This window comes from Pan paniscus, chromosome 20 (assembly GCF_029289425.2).
Source record: "Pan paniscus chromosome 20, NHGRI_mPanPan1-v2.0_pri, whole genome shotgun sequence".
Classification (NCBI taxonomy): domain Eukaryota; kingdom Metazoa; phylum Chordata; class Mammalia; order Primates; family Hominidae; genus Pan; species Pan paniscus.
The window spans coordinates 54916044-54941367 of NC_073269.2; the positions used below are offsets into that span (position 1 = coordinate 54916044).

A 25324-nucleotide genomic window follows, 5' to 3' on the forward strand; every position below is an offset into this window, starting at 1 on the left:
GTTTCAGCCCCTCCTCCCTCTGATCCAGATGTCTCAACCCCCTACTTTCTCTTCCCTTTGGACTTTTCTTGCCAGCCACCTTCCTATTCTACAGGCAGTGAGAGGAAAACTCCTTTTCCCTGAGGGCCAAGAGTAAGAGGGCCTTCTGCGTCTCCCCCTCCATTACCTCCTAATTAGCGCTTAATTTACTCTCCCCTGCGGGCCTTTAGTTAGCGCGCTGGTGAAGCCAAACCGCTCTACCCTTCCCAGGAGCCCCTGGCGACAGCGACAGGGCTAGCAACATCAGGCACCTGCTTGCTGCAAGGCCTGGGGTTGGGGGGCGGGGGGAGCTGCAGTCCTTCAGGGTCGAGGCAACTTGTGTGTCTGGGGTGCAAGGGCTAAGTGGGGCAGAAGGACTCGTCTAAAGGATGGGAAATAAATAATAACGATATCCTCCTCCTTCTGGCTGCAAATCGTTTTTATGGGAACCTGCAGGGTGACCCGGCACCTTGCTAACTGGGCTTAGAGTCTAAGGGCTTGGGGGCTGCATCTGATACAGGTTGGAGTTTGGGGTGGGAGAGTCCTAGGAAGGGGGCCCCAAGTAGAAATGAGAGAAATCAGGAAGGGATATCGGGGGTGTCCACGGGGGTGCTCCGACTGGCCTTGCGCCCGTACCCCAGCTCTGCACCCCCCGTCACGAGCAGTTCAATGCCCGTGCAGAAGTTGGCTTCGGAGGCCAGGAACACTGCCGCAGCCCCGACCTCAGCGGGCTGGCCCATGCGGCCCAGTGGCTGGGGAGAAAAGAGGGGGGAAGGAGGTCAAGAGGAGCCCCACTTGATCGCCATGCCCCCCACCCCCATGCCACCTTCTACCACCTGGATCTGAACCCCACTCCTACCTGGGCCAGCATGCCCTCTCGGATTGTGGCCCTAGGGTCTGGCGTTAAGGCTGCCAGCTCCTCCCACAGTGGGGTCCAGATGTTTCCTGGGGAGATACTAGAGGAAGGGAGAGGGGGGATCAAAGCAATCTGTCTCGAATCACTTGGGATCACTCCCAGTCACCCCAGTTCCCCCAGGAGGCTCTCTGCCTGCTCAGAGCAGCTCACCAGTTGACTCGGACACCATATGGACTTTCATCCAGGGCCAAAGCTTTGGTCATGGCTGTTACTGCCCCCTGCAGAAAATGGAGCGGGGAAGAAAGTTCAGTCCCCGGGACATGGGGTCCCTGCCATCCATTGTCTCCTGCCAGCCAGGGGGGCATCAGAATGGGGAAGTCATGCCCTCCTTGAAGGCTGCCTTCAGAGGCACCAGGCTTGGTTTCTTGGGAGAAACTTGGCATAGAAATCTGTCACAGGAAGGCCAGGTGCGGTGGCTCACACCTGTAATCCCAGCACTTTGGGAGGCCGGGATGGGTGGATCACTTGCGGCCAGGAGTTCAAGACCAGCCTGGCCAACATGGCAAAACCCCATCTCTGCTAAAAATACAAAAATTAACCGGACATGGTGGTGCACGCCTGTAATCCCAGCTACTGGGGAGGCTGAGGCGTGAGAATTGCTTGAACCTATGAGGCAGGGGTTGCAGTGAGCTGAGATCATGCCACCACACTGCAACCTGGGTGACAGAGTGAGACCCTATCTAAAAAAAAGAAAGAAAGAAAAGAAAAAAAGAAAGCCGGGCGCAGTGGCTCACGCCTGTAATCCCAGCACTTTGGGAGGCCGAGGCGGGTGGATCACCTGAGGTCGGGAGTTCGAGACCAGCCTGACCAACATGGTGAAATCTCGTCTCTACTAAAAAATACAAAAATCTAGCTGGGCGTGGTGGCAGCCACCTGTAATCTCAGCTACTTGGGAGGCTGAGGCAGGAGAATCACTTGAACTCGGGAGGCGGAGGTTGCAGTGAGCCAAGATCACACCATTGCACTCCAACCTGGGCAATAAGAGCGAAACTCCATCTCAAAAAAAAAGAAAGAAAGAAAAGAAAAAACAGAAATCTGCTGGGTGCGGTGGCTCATGCCTATAATCCCAGCACTTTGGGAGGTCAAGGCAGGCGGATCATGAGGTCGGAAGATCGAGACCATCCTGGCTAACATGGTGAAACCCCGTCTCTACTAAAAAATACAAAAAATATTAGCTGGGTGCGGTGGCGTGCGCCTGTAGTCCCAGCTACTCGGGAGGCTGAGTCAGGAGAATCCCTTGAACCCAGGAGGCAGAGGTTGCAGCTGAGATTGCACCACTGAACTCCAGCCTGGTGACAGAGCGAGACTCCATCTTTAAAAAAAAAAAAAAAGAAAAGAAAAAACAGAAATCTGTCACAGGCAGTTATGCCTGGGTGCTGAATCTGGGAGTTAGGTGTGAGACTCTCTAGGGCCAAGATCTTGCTAGGTCTAGCTCCTAAGTTGTCTGGACTCAAAGCCAAGGCCCATGGGAAGGAGTAGGGAGGGAAGGAAGGGGTAGGGGCTGCCATACCTTGGTGGCCACATAGGGAACTGCCTGGGCCTGGCCGATTGCCCCCACCAGGCTGGAGATGTTGATGACATTCCCTTGACTCTTCCGCAGGTAGGGGAGGGCGAGCTAGGGAGACAAGAGGCCAAGTAAGCTACACAAGCCCTGCATCTTCCCAGACCACTGAAACACAGCTACAGCCATCCTGACATCTGGGATGACGGCCACCTCCCTGGCGTGTTCCTAGTTGATCTCAGTGACTGCTAGAGACGGCATCTAACATAACACCCTCTCTGGTTTGCCCTGGGGTCGCTGGGTCTCAGCACTCAAGGAGTCTCTCCTTGGCGGGAAGGGATTTCTCTCTCTTCTCCTCAGTCTCTGACTCTCTTTCTTCGTCTCTATCTCTGTTCCCTTCTCCCTTGGTCTTTGTATGTTACTCAAATTCCTGTCCATATCAAGACAGGAAAATGGATGAGAGATCCAGAAGGCTGCATATTTTTCAAAAATGGGATGAAGTTATTTTCCGGTGAAGTCTCTGTGGCCCAGGCTGGACTGCAGTAGCACGATCGTAGCTCACTGCAGCCTTGAACTCCTGGGCTCAAGCAATCCTCCCCGCTCGGCCTCCCAAAGTGTTGGGATTACAGGCGTGAGGCATCACACCCAGCCAGGAAGTTCTTTTATCCATGGAGGGGAAGATGGTTTCTATGAGGCCTTCATGAAAGGCACTCTAGACCAGGCACAGTGTCTCACACCTGTAATCCCAGCACTTTGGGAGGCTGAGGTGGGTGGATCATCTGAGGTCAGAATTTTGAGACCAGCCTGGCCAACATGATGAAACCCCATCTCTACTAAAAATACAAAATTAGCCAGGCATGGTGGTGCATTCCTGTAATCTCAGCTACTTGGGAGGCTGAGGCAGGAGAACTACTTGAACCCGGGAGGTGGAGGTTGCAGTGAGCCAAGATCGCGCTACTGCACTAGAGCCTGGGCAACAGAGCGAGACTCCGTTTCAGGAAAAAAAAAAAAAAAGAAATGCACTGTTTCCTGCCACCATTTCTCCTGCAATTCAACTCCCTGGCCACCTGGGAAGTCCCTAAATACTCTCTCTGTGTGTGTGCGTGTGTGTTCGTTGACTACACATGACCTTGGATAAACTCAAATTCTATCTTTGATCTCGCTTGCCTTAGAAAGCTGAGCTGGCCAGGCAAGGCCTGTTCCTGCCACTTAAGACTAATTGGTACAAGGCGGCACCCCTAGCAGGCTCTCCGAGTGGGAATCTAAATGAGCTCCCTGCCCGGTTCCCCCCACCGACTCTTTCAAGCCATTTCTGCTCCCCTCCAAAACGACCTCCACCCTTTTCTGTGCTGTATCTTCGACACACCCTGCGTGTTCCAACCTCAGGGCCTTTGAACTTGCTGTTCCCTCTGCCTGGATTGCCTTTTCCTAAGAGAGCCACATGACCCACTCTTAGGGTGGCCAGCCATCCCAGTTTGCCCAGGACTGAAGGGTTTTTGGGGACATGGTATTTTCAGTCCACAGTGTCAATGCTAAACGGGGACGGTCCTGGGTAAACACTCCCTCAGCTCCCTCAAACCCTGATCCGAGGTCACCTCCTCAGTGAGGCCTTCCCTGGCTATACTGTTTAAAGCTGCAAGCCAGGATCACTAGCTCACACCTGTAATCCTTGCACTTTGGGAAGCCGAGGAGGGAGGATTGCTTGAACCCAGGTGTTTGAGGCCAGCCTGGGCAACTTAGCAAGACCCTTCCTTTCTCTTTCTTTCTTTCTTTCTTTCTTTCTTTCTTTCTTTCTTTCTTTCTCTTTCTTTCTTTCTTTTCTTTCTCTCTCTCTCTCTCTTTCTTTCAGATAGGGTATCGCTCTGTTGTCTAGGCTGGAATGCAGTGGTGCAATCTCAGCTCATTGCAACCTCCACTTCCCAGGTTCAAGCGATTCTCCTCCCTCGGCCACCCGAGTAGCTGGGACTACAGGCATGTGCCCCCACACCAGGATAATTTTTTTTTTTTTTTTTTTTTTTTTTTTTAGTGGAGACAGGGTTTCACTATATTAGCCAGGCTGGTCTCGAACTCCTGATCTCACATGATCTGCCTGGCTCGGCCTCCCAAAGTGCTGGGATTCCAGGCTTGAGCCACCGTGCCTGGCCTGTCTTTATTTTTTTTAACAACAAAAAAATATTTTTTGTTTTGTTTTATTTTTTGAGACAGAGTCTCACTCTGTTGCCCAGGCTGGAGTGCAGTGATGTCATCTTGGCTCACTGCAACCTCCTCCCCCCAGGTTCAAGCCCTTCTCCTGCCTCAGTCTCCTGAGTAGCTGGGACTACAGGCATGTGTCACCATGCCTGGCTAATTTTTGTATTTTTTTAGTAGAGATGGGGTTTCACCATGTTAGCCAGGCTGGTCTTGAACTCCTGAGGTCAAGTAATCTGCCTGCTTCCGCCTCCCAAAGTGCTGGGATTACAGGCGTCAGCCACCACGCCTGGCCCAAAAATAAAACAATAAAATAAAACTGCAGTTCCCACACCCCTGGGTCCCCTTCCCTCTTTCAGATGTCTTTTCTCTGTGTCACACACTCCCTTCTGACAGGCCATATATATTTTACTTGTTTGTTCATGTTCTGTCTCTCCCACCAGCATGCAGAAACCTATGAGGGATGGTCAAGATTTCTTTTGTTTCTTCCCCAGCACTAAAGGTGCCTGGCACATAGCACATGCTTCATAAATATCCTTTGAATGAATGAATGGGTGAATTAATGAATGAATGGAGGACCTGGTATGTGTCCAGCCCTGTCCTCAGCAATTTACATGGATTAGCTCATTTCATCCCTCTAACATTCTCCTGTACCTACAAGAAGGAGGTACAGCTGAGAGTCCCATTTCACAAGCGAGGAGACTAAGGAATGGAGGGATGATTGACGCCCACAGGGCATCACGTGACACCTGACAGCACCAGCATTTGCTGCTGGACAGGCTGAGACCCAAACCCATAAACAAACAACAATTTCTCACAATTCTAAGTATTAAGAACTTTAGGCCAGGCACGGTGGCTCACACCTGTAATCCTAGAACTTTGGGAGGCTGAGGCGGGCAGTCACCTGAGGTCAGGAGTTCAAGACCAGACTGGTCAACATGGCAAAACCCCATCTCTACTAAAAATACAAAAATTAGCCGGGTGTGGTGGTGCGTGTAATCCCAGCTACTTGGGAGGCTGAGGCAGGAGAATCTCTTGATCCCGGGAGGCAGAGGTTGCAGTGAGCCACAATCGCACCACTGCACTCCAGCCTAGGCAGCAGATAAAGACTGTCTCAAAAAAAAAAAAAAAAAGAAAAGAAAGAAAAAGAAAAAGAGAAACCATGCTCTAATATGAACGTGAATGATGTGGGCATTGACCAGCCTCTGCCCTCCTCCTCAGGGAACCTCTCATCCTCGCCTCCTCTCACTCCCACCAGCCGTGACACCCTCCCTCCCTCCCAGTGCCCACCCCACCCGCCTTGCTCCATTTCTCTCTCAGTCTGTGCACCTGCCCTGCTGTTTAATCTCCTCCCCCACCTGACCCTGCAAACGTGAGTCTCACCAGGGCTGAGAAACGGATCTTGCCACCCTCACCCCAGCACGAGGCACACAGCTGGAGCTCAGTAAATATTTGTCCCACACTCCCTGAGTGTCCTTCTCCCCGCACCCCTCAAGGTTGCTAAGCACCTGCTCTATATCAAGGACCCGCTGGGGGCCAGGTGCAGTGGCAGGTACCTGTAATGTCAGTGCTTTGGGAGACCGAGGTGGGAGGATCGCTTCAGCCCAGAAGTTCAAGGCCAGCCTGGGCAACATACTGAGACCCCCAGTTCTTAAGTGCCAAGGTTCTGAGACAGGAGCAGGCCTGTTGTGTTTGGGAGCAATGAGGCCAGTGTGGCCGGAGGTGAGGTCAGAGAAGAACAGGGGCCAGATCACGAGGCCTTGAAGGCCCCCACTTCTCCCTTGGACAAATGCAATCAACTCCTTTTTTTGTTTGTTTGCTTTAGAGACAGAGTATTGCTCTGTCACCCACGCTTGAGTGCAGTGGCACGATCTCGGCTCACTGCAACCTCCACCTCCCAGGTTCAAGCAATTCTCCTGCCTCAGCCTCCCGAGTAGCTGGGATTACAGGCGCCCACCACCACACCTGGCTAATTTTTGTATTTTTAGTAGCAACAGGGTTTCTCCATGTTGGCCAGGCTGGTTTCAAACTCCTGATCTCAGGCAGCCTGCCCACCTCGGCCTCCCAAAGTGCTGGGATTACAGGCATGAGCCACCATGCCCAGCTCAAATGCAATCAACTCCTAATACTGGTTCTCCCACTCTCACGCTTAACCCTCAGATTTGTCCCTCATACCTACAGGAGCCAGAGCCTATGATCTGTTAATAATATTAACAGGATCACATCACTCCCTTGCTCAAATACCTGCCACAGCTCCCTATTGCTCTTGACATAAAGACCAGATGATTCAGCATGCCCTTCAAGGCCCTGCCTGATCTGGTTCCCACCCCAATCTCTTCTTGCAACATCCCGTTCTCTCACTGGGCCCAGCTGGCAGCAGCACCAAACCCTGTCTCGCTGCCAGGCCCTCGCCCTGCCATCTCTTTCTCCACCTCCTCCACTGGTCAATGCTGCTCAGATTTCATTACTTCCAGTAAGTTTGGCTACATTCCCTGAACGGGCCAGCCTCCAGGTCACACTCTCCCAGAACCACACCCATCCCCCTCATAAAGCAAAACATACTCTTCTGAACTCATGTCTCTGTTTAGGAAGACCTGGCTGCCCAGGACTGTAAACTCCCCAAGGACAGAGCCTACGTGTACCTGGCTCCCTGCCATATCTCCAGCACCTATAACACTGCCAGGGCCAGGTGCAGTGGCTCACGCCTGTAATCCCAGCATCTGGGGAGGCTGAAGTGGGAGGATCACTTGAGCCCAAGGAGTTTGAGACCAGTCTGGACAACATGGTGAGACTCCCTCGCAGCCATCTCAACAAAAATACAAAAATTAGCCAGGCATAGTGGTGTGCGTTTGTGGTCCCAGGTTTTCGGGAGGCTGAGGTGGGAGGATTACTTGAGCCTGGGAGGTCAGGGCTTCAATGAGCTATGATCACACCATGGCACTCCAGCGTGGGCAACACAGCAAGACCCGATCTCTAACAAAAAACAAACCGAAAAAGAACGTTGCCTGAGGCTGGGTGCAGTGGCTCCTGCCTGTAATCCCAGCATTTTGGGAGGCCAAGGCAGGTGGATCACCTAAGGTCAAGAGTTCGAGACCGGCCTGACCAATATGGTGAAACCCTGTCTCTGCTAAAAATACATTAGCCAGGCATGGTGGCACATACCTGTAATCCCAGCTACTTGGGAGGCTGAGACATGAGAATTGCTTGAACCTGGGAGGTGGAGGTTGCAGTGAGCCGAGATTGCACCACTGCACTCCAGCCTGGGTGAAAGAGTGAGACGCCATCTCCAAAATAAAAGAATGTTGCCTGGCTTGGTCAATACTTGACTAAATAGAGGACTGAATGGATAGATTATTATTTTTTTTTTTTTGAGATGGAGTCTCACTCTGTCTTGCCCAGGCTGGAGTGCAGCGGCGCAATCTCGGCTCACTGCTACCTCTGCCTCCCAGGTTCAAGCAATTCTCCTGCCTCAGCCTCCCGAGTAGCTGGGACTACCACCACGCCCGGCTAAGTTTTGTAATTTTTTAGTATAGACAGGGTTTCGGCTGGGCGCGGTGGCTCACATCTGTAATCCCAGCTCTCAGGGAGGCAGAGGTGGGAGGATGGCTTGAGCCCAGGAGTTCGAGACCTGCCTGGGCAATATAGCGAGACCCCATTCTCCACAAAAAGTAAGAAAAAAAAAGACAAAAATAAAAAAATAAATAAATAAGTAGAGACAGGGTTTCACCATATTGGCCAGGCTGGTCTCAAACCCCTGACCTTGTGATCTGCCTGCTTGGGCCTCCCAAAATGCTAGGATTACAGGCGTGAGCCACCCCACCCAGCCAGGATGGATAGATTTTTTTTTTTTTTTTTTTGACAGAGTCTCACTCTGTCACCCAGGCTGGAGTGCAGTGGCGCGATCTCAGCTCACTGCAACCTCTGCCTCCCAGGTTCACTCTATTCTCCCATCTCAGCCTCCTGAGTAGCTGGGACTACAGGCGCCCGCCACCACGCCCAGCTAATTTTTTGTATTTTTTAGTAGAGACGGGGTTTCACCATGTTAGCCAGGATGGTCTCAATCTCCCAACCTCGTGATCCACCCGCCTCCCAAAGTGCTGGGATTACAGGCATGAGCCACCGCGCCTGGCCTCAGAATGGATAGATCTTTAAGGAACAATCCAGCTCTGAGAGACTACAACTGAAACCCCTGTGTTCCAACACCTTCTGTGGATCCCTACTGCCCACAAAATATAATTTCCTTGACTATCTAAATATCCTTAATCCTGCCCTTGTTTTCCCTAGCCTAGGGAGTCACAAACTTTGGCTTGTATCAGAATCCACCAGGAAGGCCAAAGACCTGGAGATTCTAATTCAAGGGATCTGGGCAGGGGCCCCAGAATCAACATTTAAAGAGCTTCCAAAGTCACATGGCTGAGAGAGAAGAGAAAAAAAGAGAGCTTCTATGGGATTTTGATGGTGATGGTGATGATGGTGATGATAGTGATAACGGTGATGATGGTGATGATAATGGTGGTCATGATGGTGATGGTGAGATGATGGTGATAATGGTGATGATGAGGATGGTGATGGTGAGGATGGTGATGAGGATGATGATAAGGATGATGGTGAAGATGCTGATGATGGTAGTGATGATGATGGTGACGGTGATGGTGAAGATGGTGAGGATGATGATGATAATGATAGTGATGATCATGATGGTGATTTTGGTAATGATGATGGTGATGATGATAATGGTGATGTTGGTGAGGATGGTGACGGTGGTAATGATGGTTACAGTTGTGGTTATGATGGTGATGATTGTGGTAATGGTGATGATAATGGTGATACTGGTGAGGATGGTGATGGTGGTGATGGTGATGATGATTGTGGTAATGATGGTGATGGTGATGGTGATGATGGTGGTGATGATGGTGGCCATGATGGTGATGCTGATGTTGTTGATGGTGATGGTGATGATTGTGGTAATGACAGTGTTGATGGTGATGATGGTGGTAATGATGGTGACGATGATGATGGTGAGGTTGGGGATGGTGATGATGGTGGTGATGTTGGTGATGGTAAATTTTAGTAATGACGGTGGTGATGATGATGAGGATGGTGATGGTGGTGATGGTGATGATTGTGGCAATGACGGTGATGGTGATGATGGTGACGATGGTGGCAATGATGGTGATGCTGATGTTGTTGATGGTGATGGTGATGATTGTGGTAATGATGGTGGTGATGATGGTGATGGTAATTGTAGTGATGGTGGTGATGATGGTGATGGTAATTGTAGTGATGGTGGTGATGATGGCGATGGTATTTGTAGTGATGGTGGTGATGATGATGACGATGGTGATGACGGTGGTAATGGTGATGGTGATGATTGTGGTAATGACGATGGTGATGGCGATGATTGTGGTAATGATGGTGGTGATGTTGGTGATGGTAAATTTTAGTAATGACGGTGGTGATGATGATGAGGATGGTGATGGTGATGATTGTGGTAATGATGGTGGTGGTGATGGTGATGATGATTGTGGTAATGATGGTGATGGTGATGATGGTGGTGATGATGGTGGCAATGATGGTGATGCTGATGTTGTTGATGGTGATGGTGATGATTGTGGTAATGACAGTGTTGATGGTGATGATGGTGGTAATGATGGTGATGATGATGGTGAGGTTGGGGATGGTGATGGTGGTGAAGATGGTGTTGATGGTGATGGTGGTGATGGTGAAAATGGTGATGGTGAGGATGACGGTGAGAATGATGGTGAGGGTGGTAACAATGGTAATGATGGTGATGGAAATAACGATGGTGATAATGGCAGCGACACAAGTGTTCACAAGATTTCTTTGCAACAAGTGCATGAACAAGCAGACAAAAGTCTTTGCCCTCAGGGAAAACAAAGGCAATATGCAAATGTTGTCGGGATCCTGGTGTGAACAAATTAGCTGTAATAAAACATTTGGGAACTTCTGGGTGTATTTAAATAGAGTTAAATATGAGATGGTATTAAGACATTTCTGTTAATTGTATTAGGTGATATAATGGTATTTTTGTTATGTAAAAAAGGCCTGAGCCTGGACAAAATGGTGAGACTCTGTCTCTACAAAAAAATAAAAGATTGGCTGGGCGTGGTGGTGCATGTCTGTTGTCCCAGCAACCTGAGAGGCTGAGGTAGGAGGATCACTTGAGCCTAGGAAGTCGGGACTGCAGTGAGCCATGATCATTTCACTGCACTCCAGCCTGGGTGACAGAGCAAGACACTATCTCAAAATAATAATAATAATAACGCTTTATTTTTAGGAGATGCTTACTAACGTGTTTGGAAATGAACTGTCATTGTGTCGTAATATACTTTATAATACTTTGACAAAAAGAAATATATACATTTATGTATATACAGACACATATATATGGTGTACAAAATGTGAATAAATGCTAATACAAATGATGGGCATATAGGTATTTATTATACTACTATATTTTTCTTTTCTTTTTTCTTTCTTTTTTTTTTTTTTTTTGAGACTGAGTCTTGCCCTGTTGCCCAGGCTGGAGTACAGTGGCGCAATTTCAGCCCACTGCAACCTCCGCCTCCCTGGGTCCAAGTGATTCTCCTGCCTCAGCCTCCCGAGTAGCTGGGATTACAGGTATGCGCCACCCTGCCCAGCTAATTTTTTTTGTATTTTCAGTAGAGACGCGGTTTCACCATGTTAGCCAGGCTGGTCTTGAACTCCTGACCTCAGGCAATCCGCCCGCCTAGGCCTCCCAAAGTGCTGGGATTACAGGCATGAGCCACTGCATCCGGCCTATTTTTCTTTTTTAAAAATGTTAAACATTGAGGCCAGGCATGGTGGGTCACACCTGTAATCCCAGCACTTTGGGAGGCCAAGGCGGGCAGATCACTTGAGGTCAAGAGTTCAAGACCAGCCTGGCCAACATGGTGAAACCCTGTCTCTCCTAAAAATACAAAAATTAGCCGGGCATGGTGGTACATTTCTGTAGTCCAGCTACTTGGTAGGCTGAGGCAGGAGAATGGCTTGAACCCAGGAAGGCAGAGGTTGCAGTGAGCCAAGATCATGCCATTGCACTCCAGCCTGGGCAACAGAGCGAGATTCCATCAAATAAATAAATAAATAAATAAATAAAAGTTAAACATTGAACCACAAGTAAAAGTCAAGAAAAAAAGAAAGAAGGCCAGGTATGGTGGCTCACGCCTGTCATCCTAACACTTTAGGAGGCCAAGGCAGGAAGACAGTTTGAACTCAGGAGTTCAAGAACAGCCTGGGCAACATAGCAAGACCTCCTCTCTACTGAAACTAAAAAAAAAAAAAAAATTAGTCGGGTGCTGTGGCATGTATCTGTAGTCCCAGCTACTCAGAGGGCTGAGAGGCTGAGGTGGGAGGATCCCTTGAGCCCAAGAGTTCAAGGCTGCAGTGAGCTGTGATGGCACCACTGCTCACCAGCTGGGAAGACAAGGAAAGGAGGAAAGAAGGAAAGAAAAAAGGAAGGGAGGGAGGAAGGAAGGAAGGAAGGAAGGAAGGAAGGAAGGAAGGAAGGAAGGAAGGAAGGAAGGAAGGAAGGAAAGAAGGAAGAAAGAGAGAGAAAGAAAGAAAGGGCCGGGCGCAGTGGCTCACACCTGTAATCCCAGCACTTTGGGAGGCTGAGGCAGGCGGATCACAAGGTCAGGAGATTGAGATCATCCTGGCCAACATGCTGAAACCCTGCCTCTACTAAAAAAAAATTAGCCGGGTGTAGTGGTGGGTGCCTGTAATCCCAGCTACTCGGGAGACTGAGGCAGGAGAATAGCTTGAACCCGGGAGGCAGAGATTGCAGTGAGCTGAGATCGTGTCATTGCATGCCAGCCTGGCGACAGAGCAAGACTCTGTCTAAAAAAAAGACAAAAAAAAAGAAAAAAAAGGAAAGAAAGAAAAGAAAAGAACAATGGGGAGTTTCAGTATACATGAATTATCTGTACTATTCTAGGAATATTTTGTAAGTCTTAAATTATGTCAAAATAAAAATAAAAAGCATTCTAATACACTGGTGGTATGGTACGCATGAAGTTCCTACTGATAAAATTGTATGATCTGGGCTGGGTGCGGTGGCTCACGCCTCCCAGCACTTTGGGAGGCCGAGGCAGGCGGATCACTTGAGGTCAGGAGTTCCAGACCAGCCTGGCCAACATGATGAAACCCCATCTCTACTAAAAATACAAAAATTAGCCAGGTGTGGTGGCGTGTGCCTGTAGTCCCAGCTACTTGGGAGGGTGAGGCAGGAGAATCACTTGAACCCAGCAGGTGGAGGTTGCCATAAGCTGAGATGGTGCCACTGCACTCCAGCCTGGGCGATAGAGCGAGACTCCGTCGCAAAAAAAAAAAAAAAAAAAAAATTGTATGATCTGGGTGGTGGGCGGGGGCAGGAGTCAATGGGTGGAGCAAGTTATTCTTGCTTTGTTTTGTTTGAGACAAGTTCTTACTCTGTTGCCCAGGCTGGAATGCAGCGGCGCAATCATAGCTCACTACAGCCTCAACCTCCTGGGCTCAAGTGATCCTCCTCAGCCTCTTGAGTAGCTGCGACTACAGATGTGTGCCACCCTGTCTGGCTAATTTTGTTTATTTTTGGTTGAGATGGGGTCTGGTGCTATGTTGCCCAGGCTGGTCTTGAGCTCCTGAGCTCAAGTGATTTTCCCACCTCAGCCTCCCGAAGTGCTGAGATTGCAGCATGATAAATATTGATAAGGGTTTCATGGGTATTTAATCTAATCTCATTAAATCCTCAGAACAACTCTGTCACAATTGGCCCCATTTCACAGGTGAGAAAACAGAGGAGCAGAAATGCTGAGTAACTTGCATGACGTTGCAGGTAAGAAGTGGCAGAGAATTTAGGCAAACAAGCCACTTGTTATTTCTGCCTCTCTGCCCCGCAGGTCCTGTTGACCAACTTAACCAACTTTATTTATTTATTTATTTTGAGATGGAGTCTTGCTCTGTCACCCAGGCTGGAGTGCAGTGGCGTGATCTCGGCTCACTGCAAGCTCTGCCTCCTGGGTTCACGCCATTCTCCCACCTCAGCCTCCCGAGTAGCTGGGACTACAGGCACCCGCCACCGCGCACAGCTAATTTTTTGTATTTTTAGTAGAGATGGGGTTTCACCGTGTTAGCCAGGATGGTCTCGATCTCCTGACCTCGGGATCCGCCCGCCTCAGCCTCCCAAAGTGCTGGGATTACAGGTGTGAGCCACCGTGCCTGGCCCAACTTGACCAACTTTCTAAGAGAAACAAGAAATGTGGTGGTTTATGTGAAATCTGTCTTGTGAAATGTTGGCAATGAATGAAAAAAGATAGGCCGGACATGGTGGCTTACGCCTGTAATCCTAGCACTTTGGGTGGCCGAGGCAGGCAGACCGCTATAGCTCAGGAGTTTGAGACCTGCCTGAACAACATAGTGAGACCCCCAACTCTACAAAAAATACAAAAATCAGCTGGGCGTAGTGGTGGGCACCTGTAGTCTCAGGCCCTCGGGAGGTTGAGGCAGGAGAATTTCTTGAGCCCAGGTAGTCAAGGTTGCGGTGAGCCGAGATCCTGCCACTGCACTCCAGCCTGGGTGATGGAGCAAGATTGTCTCAAAAAAAAAGTAAAAGAAAAGAAGAAAAAGAAAAAAAAATATATATATATATATTATATATATACATATATTAACTCTTCATGGGCTGAGGTGTAGGTGTGTTTTATGTGTGGAGGTGTTTTTAGTGTTGGGTTAATCCTAGAAAGTCAACACAAATTTGGAACAGGAGCCAGGGTTCACTGGTTGAGCAGGGGATTGCCCAATGTCCCAGGAACATTTCACCTGGATCTTGGATGCCACCTCAGAGTCAGCACCTGAAGCTTCCTGGACACTGGGCCCGCCCCCAGGCCTCTCCCCTCTTTGTCTACTCTTGCTCCCCTGAGTTCCTCCAGCCTCAAACTGGTCAGCTGCAAGCTGGTATCTCCAGAGCCCCACCTCCACGATCTCATGCCCAATGCCCATTCCCACCAGGACGTCCACCAGGCAGTTCATGCTCAACAGCGCCCTCCCCAGGCTTTCCTGCCACAGTGAATGGCAGCTCTGTCCAGTCAGTTGCTCAGTTGCTGGAGGTGGGGAGAACAAACCTAAAACCCCACTTTTTTTTTTTTTTTTGAGATGGAGTCTCGCTCTGTCACCCAGGCTGGAGTGCAGTGGTGTGATCTCAGCTCACCTCAACCTCTGCCTCCTGGGTTCATGAGATTGTCCTGCCTCAGCCTCATAAGAAGCTGGGATTACAGGCGCCCACCACCACGCCTGGCTAATTTTTGTATTTTTAGTAGAGACGGAGTTTCACCATGTTGGCCAGGCTGGTCTCGAACTCCTGACCTCATGATCTGCCCGCCTCAGCCTCCCAAAGTGCTGGGATTACAAAGACATGAGCCACCGTGCCTGGCAAGGACAGGGATTTTCTTCTGTTGTGTGTTCATAGCTGTATGCGCAGGGCTCCGCACGTTGCTGGTGCTATATAACTATTTGTTGAGTTAATTAATTAAAAAGTGCTATGCGGAGAATAAAGATGTTATGGAGAGTGGATGTTTGTGTGCAGCTGTTGCATAAGCAAGGGTGTAGGGAAAGGCTTTGATGTGTGTTCTTCTCCTTCCTTTTTTTTAGATAGAGTCTTGCTCTGTTGCCCAGGCTGGAGTGCAGTGGTGCAATCTCGGCTCACTGCAACCTCCATCTCCCAGGTTCCAGCAATTCTCCTGCCTCAGCCTCACGAGGAATTGGGATTACAGGCGCTCACCACCATGCCCGGCTAATTTTTTGTGTATTTTTAGTAGAGACGGGGTCTCACCATATTGGACAGGCTGGTCTTGAACTCCTGATGAGTGATCCACCCCCCTTGGCATCCCAAAGTGCTGGGATTACAGGTGTGAGCCACCGTGACCAACCCTTCTCCTTCCTTTTTTTTTTTTCTTTTTTTTTTTTGAGACGGAGTCTCACTCTATTGCCCAGGCTGGAGTGCAGTGGTGCCATCTCGGCTCACTGCAACCTCCGCCTCCCGGGTTCATGCCATTCTCCTGCCTCAGCCTCCCAAGTAGCTGGGACTACAGGAGCCCGCCACTGCGCCCAGCTAATTTTTTGTATTTTTAGTAGAGACGGGGTTTCACCATGTTAGCCAAGATGGTCTCGATCTCCTGACCTTGTGGTCTGCCCGCCTCGGCCTCCCAAAGTGCTGGGATTACAGGTGTGAGCCACCACACCTGGCCTCCTTCCTTTTTAATATAGGAGATTATATAAGAAGAGATGATTAACATAGGAATGTATTCTGGGCTGCAGGTTCAAGACCTTCTTCCTTTTTAATATAGGACTGAGTTTATCTACCTATTTATTTATTTATTTTTGTTTTTTGAGACAGAGTCTTGTTCTGTCACTCAGGGTGGAGTGCAGCGGCACCATGTCAGCTCGCTGGAACCTCCACCTCCCAGGGTTAAGTGATCCTCCTGCCTCAGCCTCCTGAGTGCTGGAATTACAAGTGTGTGCCACAACGTCTGGCTAATTTTTGTATTTTTAGTAGAGATGGGGTTTCACCATGTTGGCCAAACTCCTGACCTCAAGTGATCCGCCTGCCTCGGCCTCCCAAAGTTCTGGGATTACAGGCGTGAGCCACTGCGCCCAACAAAGAATTTATTTAATACAGGAGTGTGTCCCGGGCGGCAGGCTGAGAACCTTCTTCCTTTTTAATATAGGAGATTATTAATATAGAAGTGTGTCCCCTGCCGCCTGGGACACACTTCCAGGTTGTACTGGGGAGTGCTCCAGAGAGCAAAAGAAAAAAAAATGGCTCAGGCCAGGCACAGTGGCTCATGTCTGTAATCCCAGAACTTCGGGAGGCCTAGGTAGAAGGATGGCTCGAGGCCAGGAGTTCCAGACCAGCCTGGGCAACAGAGCAAGACCCCAACTCTATAATAATAAAAAAAAAGGCTCAACTTTTTTTTTTGTTTTTGAGGCGGAGTCTTGCTCTGTTGCCCAGGCTGGAGTGCAGTGACGCAATCTCGGCTCACTGCAAGCTCCGCCTCCTGGGTTCACGCCATTCTCCTGCCTCAGCCTCCCAAGTAGCTGGGACTACAGGCACCTGCCACCATGCCCGGCTAATTTTTTTTATCTTTTAGTAGAGATGGGGTTTCACCGCGTTAGCCAAGATGGTCTCGATCTGCTGACCTCGTGATCCGCCCGCCTCGGCCTCCCAAAGTGCTGGGATTACAGGCATGAGGTGCCGCGCCTGGCCAAAGGCTCAACTTTTTAAAGAAAAAAGGACGAATCAAGAGAGGCGGTGATTACAAAAGTTGTTCATCAGGAATTGTCATTGGTTTACAGACATCACATTGATTAGTGATTGGCTATACATGGTTGAACTATAGAGTGTGTGACACTCTAGAGCTACTTGGTATCAGGTCGTCTAGAGTCCGGAAACCAAGTAGCCTCAAAAGGTAATTATTGGACGGGTGCAGTAGCTCATGCCTGTAATCCCAGCTTGAGGCAAGGAGTTCGAGACCAGCCTGAGCAGCACAGAAAGACCCTGTCTCTACAAAAAAGTTAAAAATTAGTCAGTCATAGTGGTGCACCCCTGTGGTCCCAGCTGCTCAGGAGGCTGATACAAGAGGATCACTTGAGCCCAGGGGTTCGAGGCTGCTGTGAGCTATAATGGTACTCCAGCCTGGGCAACAGAGTGAGTCCCTGTCTCAAAAAGTAATTAAAATACATTTTTATAAAGTCCCTCTGAGCCAGGCGCGGTGGCTCACACCTGTAATCCCAGGAGTTTGAAAGGCTGAGGCAGGAGAATCACTTGAGCCCAAGAGTTTGAGACCAGCCTGGACAACATAGTGAAACCCCACCTCTATTAAAAAATAAAAAGGCCAGGCACAGTGGCTCATGCCTGTAATCCCAGCACTTTGGGAGGCTGAGGTGGGTGGATCACGGGGTCAGGAGTTCAAGACCAGCCTGGCCAACATGGTGAAACCTCGTCTCTACTAAAAATACAAAAAAATTAGCCAGGCGTGGTGGTGAGTGCCTATAATCCCAGCCACTAGGGAGGCTGAGGCAGAGAATTGCTTAAACCTGGGAGGCGGAGGTTGCAGTGAGCCGAGATCGCGCCACTGCACTCTAGCCTGGGTGACAGAGCGAGACTCCGTCTCAAAAAAAAAAAAAAAAAAAAAAAAAGACTCTGTCTCAAAAAATAAATAAATAAATTTTTTAAAAAGTTGTTAAAAAGCCCCTCTGGGCCTGATCCTGATCATCTAAAGGGGCTCTCCTTTCTCAGATAAAAAGGTTTGTTTTCTTTCTCATTCCCTCCCCAGCTCTCCCCCAGTTCTTGTTTAAGACAAGGTCTCGCTCTGTTGCCCAGGCTGGAGTGCAGTGGCACAATCACGGCTCACTGCAACCTCCAGCTCCCAGGTTGAAGCGATCCTCTCACCTCAGCCTCCCGTGTAGCTGGGATTACAGGAGCACCACCATACTCAGCTAATTTTTTTTTTTTCTGAGAAAGAGTTTCACTCTGTCACCCAGGCTGGAGGGCAGTGGCGCAATCTCAGCTCACTGCAACCTCCGCCTCCCAGGTTCAAGCAATTCTACCGCCTCAGCCTCTTGAGTAGCTGGGATTACAGGCACCTGCCACCACGCACAGCTAATTTTTGTATTTTTAGTAGAGATGGGGTTTCACCATGTTGGACTCCTGACCTCAAGTGATCTGTCTGCCTTGGCCTCCCAAAGTGCCGGGATTACAGGCATGAGCTACCAGGCCTGGCTTTTTTGTGTGTGTGTGAGACGGAGTTTCCACTCTTGTTGCCCAGGCTGGAGTGCAATGGCACGATCTCAGCTCACTGCAACCTCTGCCTCCCAGGTTCAAGTGATTCTCCTGCCTCAGCCTCCTGAGTAGCTGGGATTATAGGCATGTGCCACCACACCCGGCTAATTTTGTATTTTTAGTAGAGATGGGGTTTCTCCATGTTGGTCAGGCTGGTCTCAAACTCCCGACCTCAGGTGATCCGCCTGCCTCGGCCTCCCAAAGTACTGGGATTACAGGCTTAAGCCACCATGCCTGGACTCCATGCTCTTTTTAAAAATTAATTAATGAATTTTTTTTTTTTTGAGACAAGGTCTCACTCTGTCACCTAGGCTGGAGTGCAGGTGCACGATCTCAGCTCACTGCAACCTCCGCCTCCTGGGCTCAAGCTGTGATACCCTAACCTTGTTTTAACATGAATTGACTCTCCCTTAGGTGAGCGAGCCAGACAGACTCCATCCTGGCTCTTTCACTTGCAGCCCCTTACCCACCCCCCTTTCTTCAAGGACTTAACTTGTGCAAGCTGACTCCCAGCACATCAAAGAATGCAATTACTGATAAGATACTGTGGCAAGTTATATCCGCAGTTCCCAGGCAGTCGCCCGATTAATAGTACCCTAAGCCCCCGCGTTTCTGTCTGGTTGATAGCGCCCAACGTCCAGCGTCTATCACCTTGTGATGTGTTTAAAGCCCCTGCACCTGGAACTGTCTGCTTTCCTGTAAACATTTATCTTTCTAACTTTTTTTGCCTGCTTTACTTCTGTAAGATTGTTTTAACTAGACTCCCCCCCTCCCCTTTCTAAACCAAAGTATAAAAGAAAATCTAGCCCCTTCTTCGGGGCCGAGAGAATTTTAAGCGCTAGCCGTCTCTCAGCTGCCGGCTAATAAAGGACTCCTGATCTTGTCTCAGAGTGTGGCGTTTCTCTATAACTCGCTCGGTTACAACAAAGCAATCCTCCCGCCTCAGCCTCCCAAGTACCTGAGGCGCACCACCATGCTCAGGTAATTTCCGTATTTTTTGTAGAGACGAGGGTTTCACTATGTTGCCCAGGCTAGTCTCGAATTCCTGGGCTTAAGGGATCCTCTTGCCTCGGCCTCCCAAAGTGCTGGGATTACAGATGTGAGCTACCAGACCTGGCCTATTTATTTATTTATTTATTTTTGAGACAGCATCTTGCAATGTTGCCCAGGCTGTAGTGCAGTGGTGTGTACATAGCTCATGGCAGCCTTGACTTCCTGGGCTCAAACGATCCTCCCACCTCAGCCACCTGAGTAGCTGGGACTACAAGGGCACCACCACGCCTAATTTTTAAAACTTTTTGTAGAGATGGGGGGTTTAGCTGTATTGCCCCAGCTGTCTTGAACTCCTGACCTCAAGTGAACCTCCCACAAGGACCTCCCAAAGCACTGGGATTAAAGGTGTGAGCCACTGTGTCTGGCCCCAATATGTTCTTAACATCCCCTCCTACCACCACCAGTCTGGAAGGTTCTAGAAGGTTCCTAAGACTGGGCTATGTAGCTACAAAGGTAGCTTTTGCTGGATGTAGAGATTCGCAGTCATTTATCTTCCTTTTGGAATAAGGAGATTAAACTAAAGAACAGAAAATAGATGGCCAGGCGTGGTGACTCAAGTCTGTAATCCCAGCACTTTGGAAGGCCAAGGCAGGCAGATCACTTGCAGTCAGAAGCATAGCTACCAAAAATTATGAAATTTAGCTGGTTTTGTGGCCCGCACCTGTAATCCCAGCTACTCGGGAGGCTGAGGCACGAGAATCGCTTGAACCCAGGAGGTGGAGGTTGCAGTGAGCCGAGATCACACCACTGTCCTCCAGCCTGGGCGACAGAGAGAGACCCTGTCTCCGACAAACAAACAAATGAAAAGAACGGAAAACATTTTGCTCTTAGACAAAATGCATCACACAATCCACCTATCAGGAGGCTGCTCGGGCCTGGCGGCAGGGTCGCCAGCCCTCACCTTGGTCAAGGTGTACGTCCCCAGTAGGTTCAGCTCCAGCAGCTGGCGGAATCCCTGGGCAGAGGTCTCCTCAGGCCTCTGTGGGGGTGGGTCTAAAGTGGGGGGTGAGAGAGAGAGGAAAAGTGACGGGGGCTGGACACAGTTGCCCACGCCTGTAATCCCAGCACTTTGGGAGGCTGAGGCAGGCGGATCATGAGGTCAGGAGTTCAAGACCAACCTGGCTGACAGGGCGAAACCCTGTCTCTACTAAAAATACAAAAATTAGCTGGGTGTGGTGGCGGGTGCCTATATTCCCAGCTACTCAGGAGGCTGAGGCAGGAGAATTGCTTGAACCTGGGAGGTGTAGGTTGCAGTGAGCCTAGATCGAGCCACTGCACTCCAGCCTGGGCGACAGAATGAGACCCCATCTCAGAAAAAAAAAAAAAAAGCCAGGTGCAGTGGCTCATGCCTGTAATCCCAGCATTTGGGGAGGCCGAGGTGGGCAGATCATCTGAGGTCAGGAGTTCAAGACCAGCCTGGCTAACATGATGAACCCCATCTCTACTAAAAATATAAAAATTAGCCTGGCGTGCTGGTGGGCGCCTGTAATCCCAGCTACTTGGGAGACTGAGGCAGGAGAATCGCTTGAACCCAAGAGGCAGAGGTTGCAGTGAGCTGAGATCACACCACTGCACTCCAGCCTGGACAACAGAGTGCGACTCCATCTGAAAAAAAAAGAAAAGAAAGAAGAGAAGAGAAGAGAAGAAAAAAGAAAAGAAAAGAAGAGAGACATGGCCAAGTGAGGGCACAGCCCTGGGGACACACAGGAGGGATGGAACAGGGCCACAGTTTCAGCACAGGCCTGGGGGGCTTCCATTGCTTTACTCTCCTGTCCAAGTGGCTAGAAAGAGGTATGAGGCAGGATGAGGGAATCAGGGGCAGGGAGTGGGGAAACTGAGGTGCAGGAAACAGAGTTGGGGGGCAGGAGGTGGAAAATGGCCCTGGGGTCTCACAACTCACGGTGGCCAGCGTTGTTGACAACACAATCCAGGCGGCCAAATCGGCGGATGGTCTCAGAAACCAGGATCTGAGGAGAAAGGAAATGTCCTTTGTTTTTTTTTTTGGAGACGGTGTCTCCCTCTTGTCACTCAGGCTGGAGTGCATTGGCACGATCTTGGCTCACTGCAACTTCAGCCTCCTGCGTTCAAGCAACTCTCCTACCTCAGCCTCCCAAGTAGCTGGGATTACAGGCGACTGCCACCACGCCCGGCTAATTTTTGTACTTTTTAGTAGAGACAGGGATTCACTATGTTGGCCAGGCTGGTCTCAAACTCCTGAGCTCAAGTGATCCACCCGCCTCAGCCTCCCAAAGTGCTGGAATTACAGGTACCACGCCCAGCCCAGGAAATGTCCTTTGAATGAGCAGTAGATGGGGTGTCCAGCCATAAAGAAGACAGGGCTCCCAAATGCAAGGCAGGAGGGGGAAGCTGAACTCCCAGGTCAGGGGACAAGAGCTAGAGGAAGAGGGGACTCCGAGATCAGCAGACACAGCAGGCAAGCAGGAGACAGGAAGGAGACAGGGGGCTGGTCAGAGCCACACTGCAGTCGTCACACCCAGGGTCGGGGGTGGGGCAGGGGGGTGACAAGGATTCAGAGAGAGCGTAGGGGACAGTTGCCCAAGGGGGGCAGATAACAGAGAGATACTGATTAAAAGGAAGAAATAGGAACCCAGAAATAATGGAGAAAAAATCAGTTACAGGCCACGTGCAGTGGCTCACACCTGTAATCCCAACACTTTGGGAGGCTGAGGTGGGCGGATCACCTGAGGTCAGGAGTTCGAGACCAGCCTGGCCAACATGGTGAAACCCTGTCTCTACTAAAACTACAAAAATTAGCCAGACACGGTGGCTCATGCTTGTAATCCCAGCACCTTGGGAGGCTGAGGCGGGCGGATCACCTGAGGTTGGGAGTTCGAGACCAGCCTGACCAACATGGAGAAACACCGTCTCTACTAAAAATACAAAATTAGCCAGGTGTGGTGGCACATGCCTGAAATCTCAGCTACTCGGGAGGCTGAGAGAGGAGAATCACTTGAAGCTGGGAGGCAGAGGTTGCGGTGAGCTGAGATTGCACCATTGCACTCCAGCCTGGGCAACAGGAGCAAAACTCTCTTAAAAAAAAATTAGCCGGGCATGGTGGCGCACACTTGTAATCCCAGCTACTCGGGAGGCTGAGATAGGAGAATGGCTTGAACCCGGTAGGCTGAGGTTGCAGTGAGCCGAGATCACACCACTGCACTCCAGCCTCAGTGACACTTAAAAAAAAAGAGACAGAAAAATCAGTTCCAGTTGACCCACTTTGAGGGACTTATTCATTTCCATCCACATGTTAAATGTGCTAAGAGCCTTGGAGAGGTGTGACAGATGGAACATGTGACCTGCCCATCAGTCACAGAAGACCTTGTGTGTGGAGTGACACTGGGTGGAAACCTTTGACGAGTCCAGCGGAGCCAGGAGAGGAAGGAAAAGTAGAGGGAAAGGCATATGCAAATGGCTGGAGGAGAACAAAGAACTGGTCATTAGCGGAGATGGGGGTAGGAACAGGAACTCGGCTTACCTTCACATCATCTTCCTGAGTCACATCACAGAGGATAAAGACAGCTCCAGGGAGCTCCTGCTCCAGGGCCCGGCCCCCAGACTCTGCAGGGAGAGAAGAGCTGGAAGCCTGGACCCCTGGGTCTGAGGGAGGAGGGGTTGGGGACTTGGATTCCTGGGTCTGAGGGAGGAGGTGCTGGGGGCCTGGACTCCTGGGTCTGAGGGAGGAGGGGCTGAGGTCTGGACTCCTGGGTCTGAGGAAGTAGGGCCTGGGGGCCTGGACTCCTGGGTCTGAGGGAGGAAGGGCTGGGAGCCTGGACTCCTGGGTCTGAGGGAGGAGGGGCTGGGGGCCTGGACCCCTGGGTCTGAGGGAGGAGGGGCTGAGGTCTGGACTCCTGGGTCCAAGGAAGTAGGGCCTGGGGGCCTGGACTCCTGGGTCTGAGGGAGGAAGGGCTGGGAGCCTGGACTCCTGGGTCTGAGGGAGGAGGGGCTGGGGGCCTGGACTCCTGGGTCTGAGGGAGGAGGTGCCAGAGCCTGGACTCCTGGGTCTGAGGGAAGAGGGGCTGGGAGCCTGGACCCCTGGGTCTGAGGGAGGAGGGGTTGGGGACTTGATTCCTGGGTCTGAGGGAGGAGGTGCTGGGGGCCTGGACTCCTGAGTCTGAGGGAGGAGGGGCTGGGAGCCTGGACTCCTGGGTCTGAGGGAGGAGGGGCTGGGGGCCTGGACTCCTGGGTCTGAGGGAGGAGGTGCTGGGGGCCTGGACTCCTGGGTCTGAGGGAGGAGGTGCTGGGGGCCTGGACTCCTGGGTCTGAGGGAGGAGGGGCTGGGAGCCTGGACTCCTGGGTCTGAGGGAGGAGGGGCTGAGGTCTGGACTCCTGGGTCTGAGAAAGTAGGGCCTGGGGGCCTGGACTCCTGGGTCTGAGGGAGGAGGTGCCAGAGCCTGGACTCCTGGGTCTGAGGGAAGAGGGGCTGGGAGCCTGGACCCCTGGGTCTGAAGGAGGAGGGGTTGGGGACTTGGATTCCTGGGTCTGAGGGAGGAGGTGCCGGAGCCTGGACTTCTGGGTCTGAGGGAGGAGGGGCTGGGGACCTGGACTCCTGGGTCTGAGGGCAGAGGGGCTGGGGGCCTGGACTCCTAGGTCTGAGGGAGGAGGGGCTGAGGTCTGGACTCCTGGGTCTGAGGAAGTAGGGCCTGGGGGCCTGGACTCCGGGGTCTGAGGGAGGAGGTGCTGGGGGTCTGGACCTCTGGGTCTGAGGGAGGAAGGGCCAGGGTGAGGGCTGAGGGACCGTCACTCACCATCCTTGTCGCAGATAACCACTCGGGCCCCGCTGTCCACTGAGAATAGGAAGGGAACAGGTTACTCTCCGAGCCTTGGTTAAAGCCTCTGCCGCCCTCTTGTGGCCACCTGGATTGGGGCTGATCTCCCTCTCCCCTCGTGACCCCAGTCTCATGATCACCCATAGGACAGAGGGCAGACGCCTTGACACATACTCTCCTTGCCTTGTTTCTGCTGAGGCTCCTGAACCCCCGTTCGTGGCTTCCAGAGCAAACTCCACGACTGACAGAGCCATTCCTCAAACCACTGGTTTTGTAGCTACACCAACAGACCCAGAGAAAGGGGCCACTGCCTTCGGAGACCCTGTCAGACTCAGCCCTAGCCTACAGCGCCACACACTTACTTTAGCCGGCAAATTGGCTTTTATAATATCAGAATCCTGGCTGCAGTACTGGAGTCCCTATTTTCCGCCCCCATCACCCCGCCCCCATCCTTCCTTTCTCACACTCCACAGCTCCCAGCAGTCAGACCCGGCTCACCGAAGGCGCGCACGATCCCAGCTCCGATGCCGCGCCCGCCCCCGGTCACGACCACCACCTTCCCGGCATAGCGCGTTCCCGTAGCCATCCCGTGTACGTCGGTCTCTCTCTCTCTCTACTCTGGGCCTCTTTCACCTCCAAAGCCCCGTGAGGCCGTCGCATCAAATCCTCAATAGAGGCTGGATCCTGGAAGTCCGGCCTCGGGGGGCGTTGCCAGGAAGGCTAGAGACCTGGAAGTTTGTCCCCAGCCCCTCCTCCCTCAGACACTCCTCTCTTCTCACAGACCCAGGAATCCAGGAGCCCCAGTCCCTCCTCCCACAGACCCGGGAATCCAGAAGCCCCAGTCCCTCCTCCCTCAGACTCGGGAGTCCAGGCCCCCAGCCCCTCCTCCCTCAGACCCGGGAGTCCAGCCTCCCAGCCCCTCCTCCCTCAGACCCGGGAGTCCAGCCTCCCAGCCCCTCCTCCCTCAGACCCGGGAGTCCAGCCTCCCAGCCCCTCCTCCCTCA

General features: G+C 51.3%; 1 protein-coding gene across 1 annotated transcript; it reads right to left on the reverse strand.

Moving 5' to 3' along the window:
* Window positions 1–439: 439 nt before the first annotated feature.
* On the reverse strand, window positions 440–25290 carry HSD17B14 (hydroxysteroid 17-beta dehydrogenase 14). The gene is made up of 9 exons (XM_003814303.6): window positions 24819–25290; window positions 24300–24338; window positions 23030–23112; window positions 21434–21500; window positions 20435–20526; window positions 2445–2549; window positions 1085–1152; window positions 878–974; window positions 440–770 (listed from the first exon to the last, which is right to left on the reverse strand). The coding sequence occupies exons 1-9, from the start codon at window positions 24904–24906 to the stop codon at window positions 597–599; spliced, it is 813 nt and encodes a 270-aa protein (XP_003814351.1). The 5' UTR covers window positions 24907–25290; the 3' UTR covers window positions 440–596.
* Between the last annotated feature and the right edge of the window lie 34 nt (window positions 25291–25324).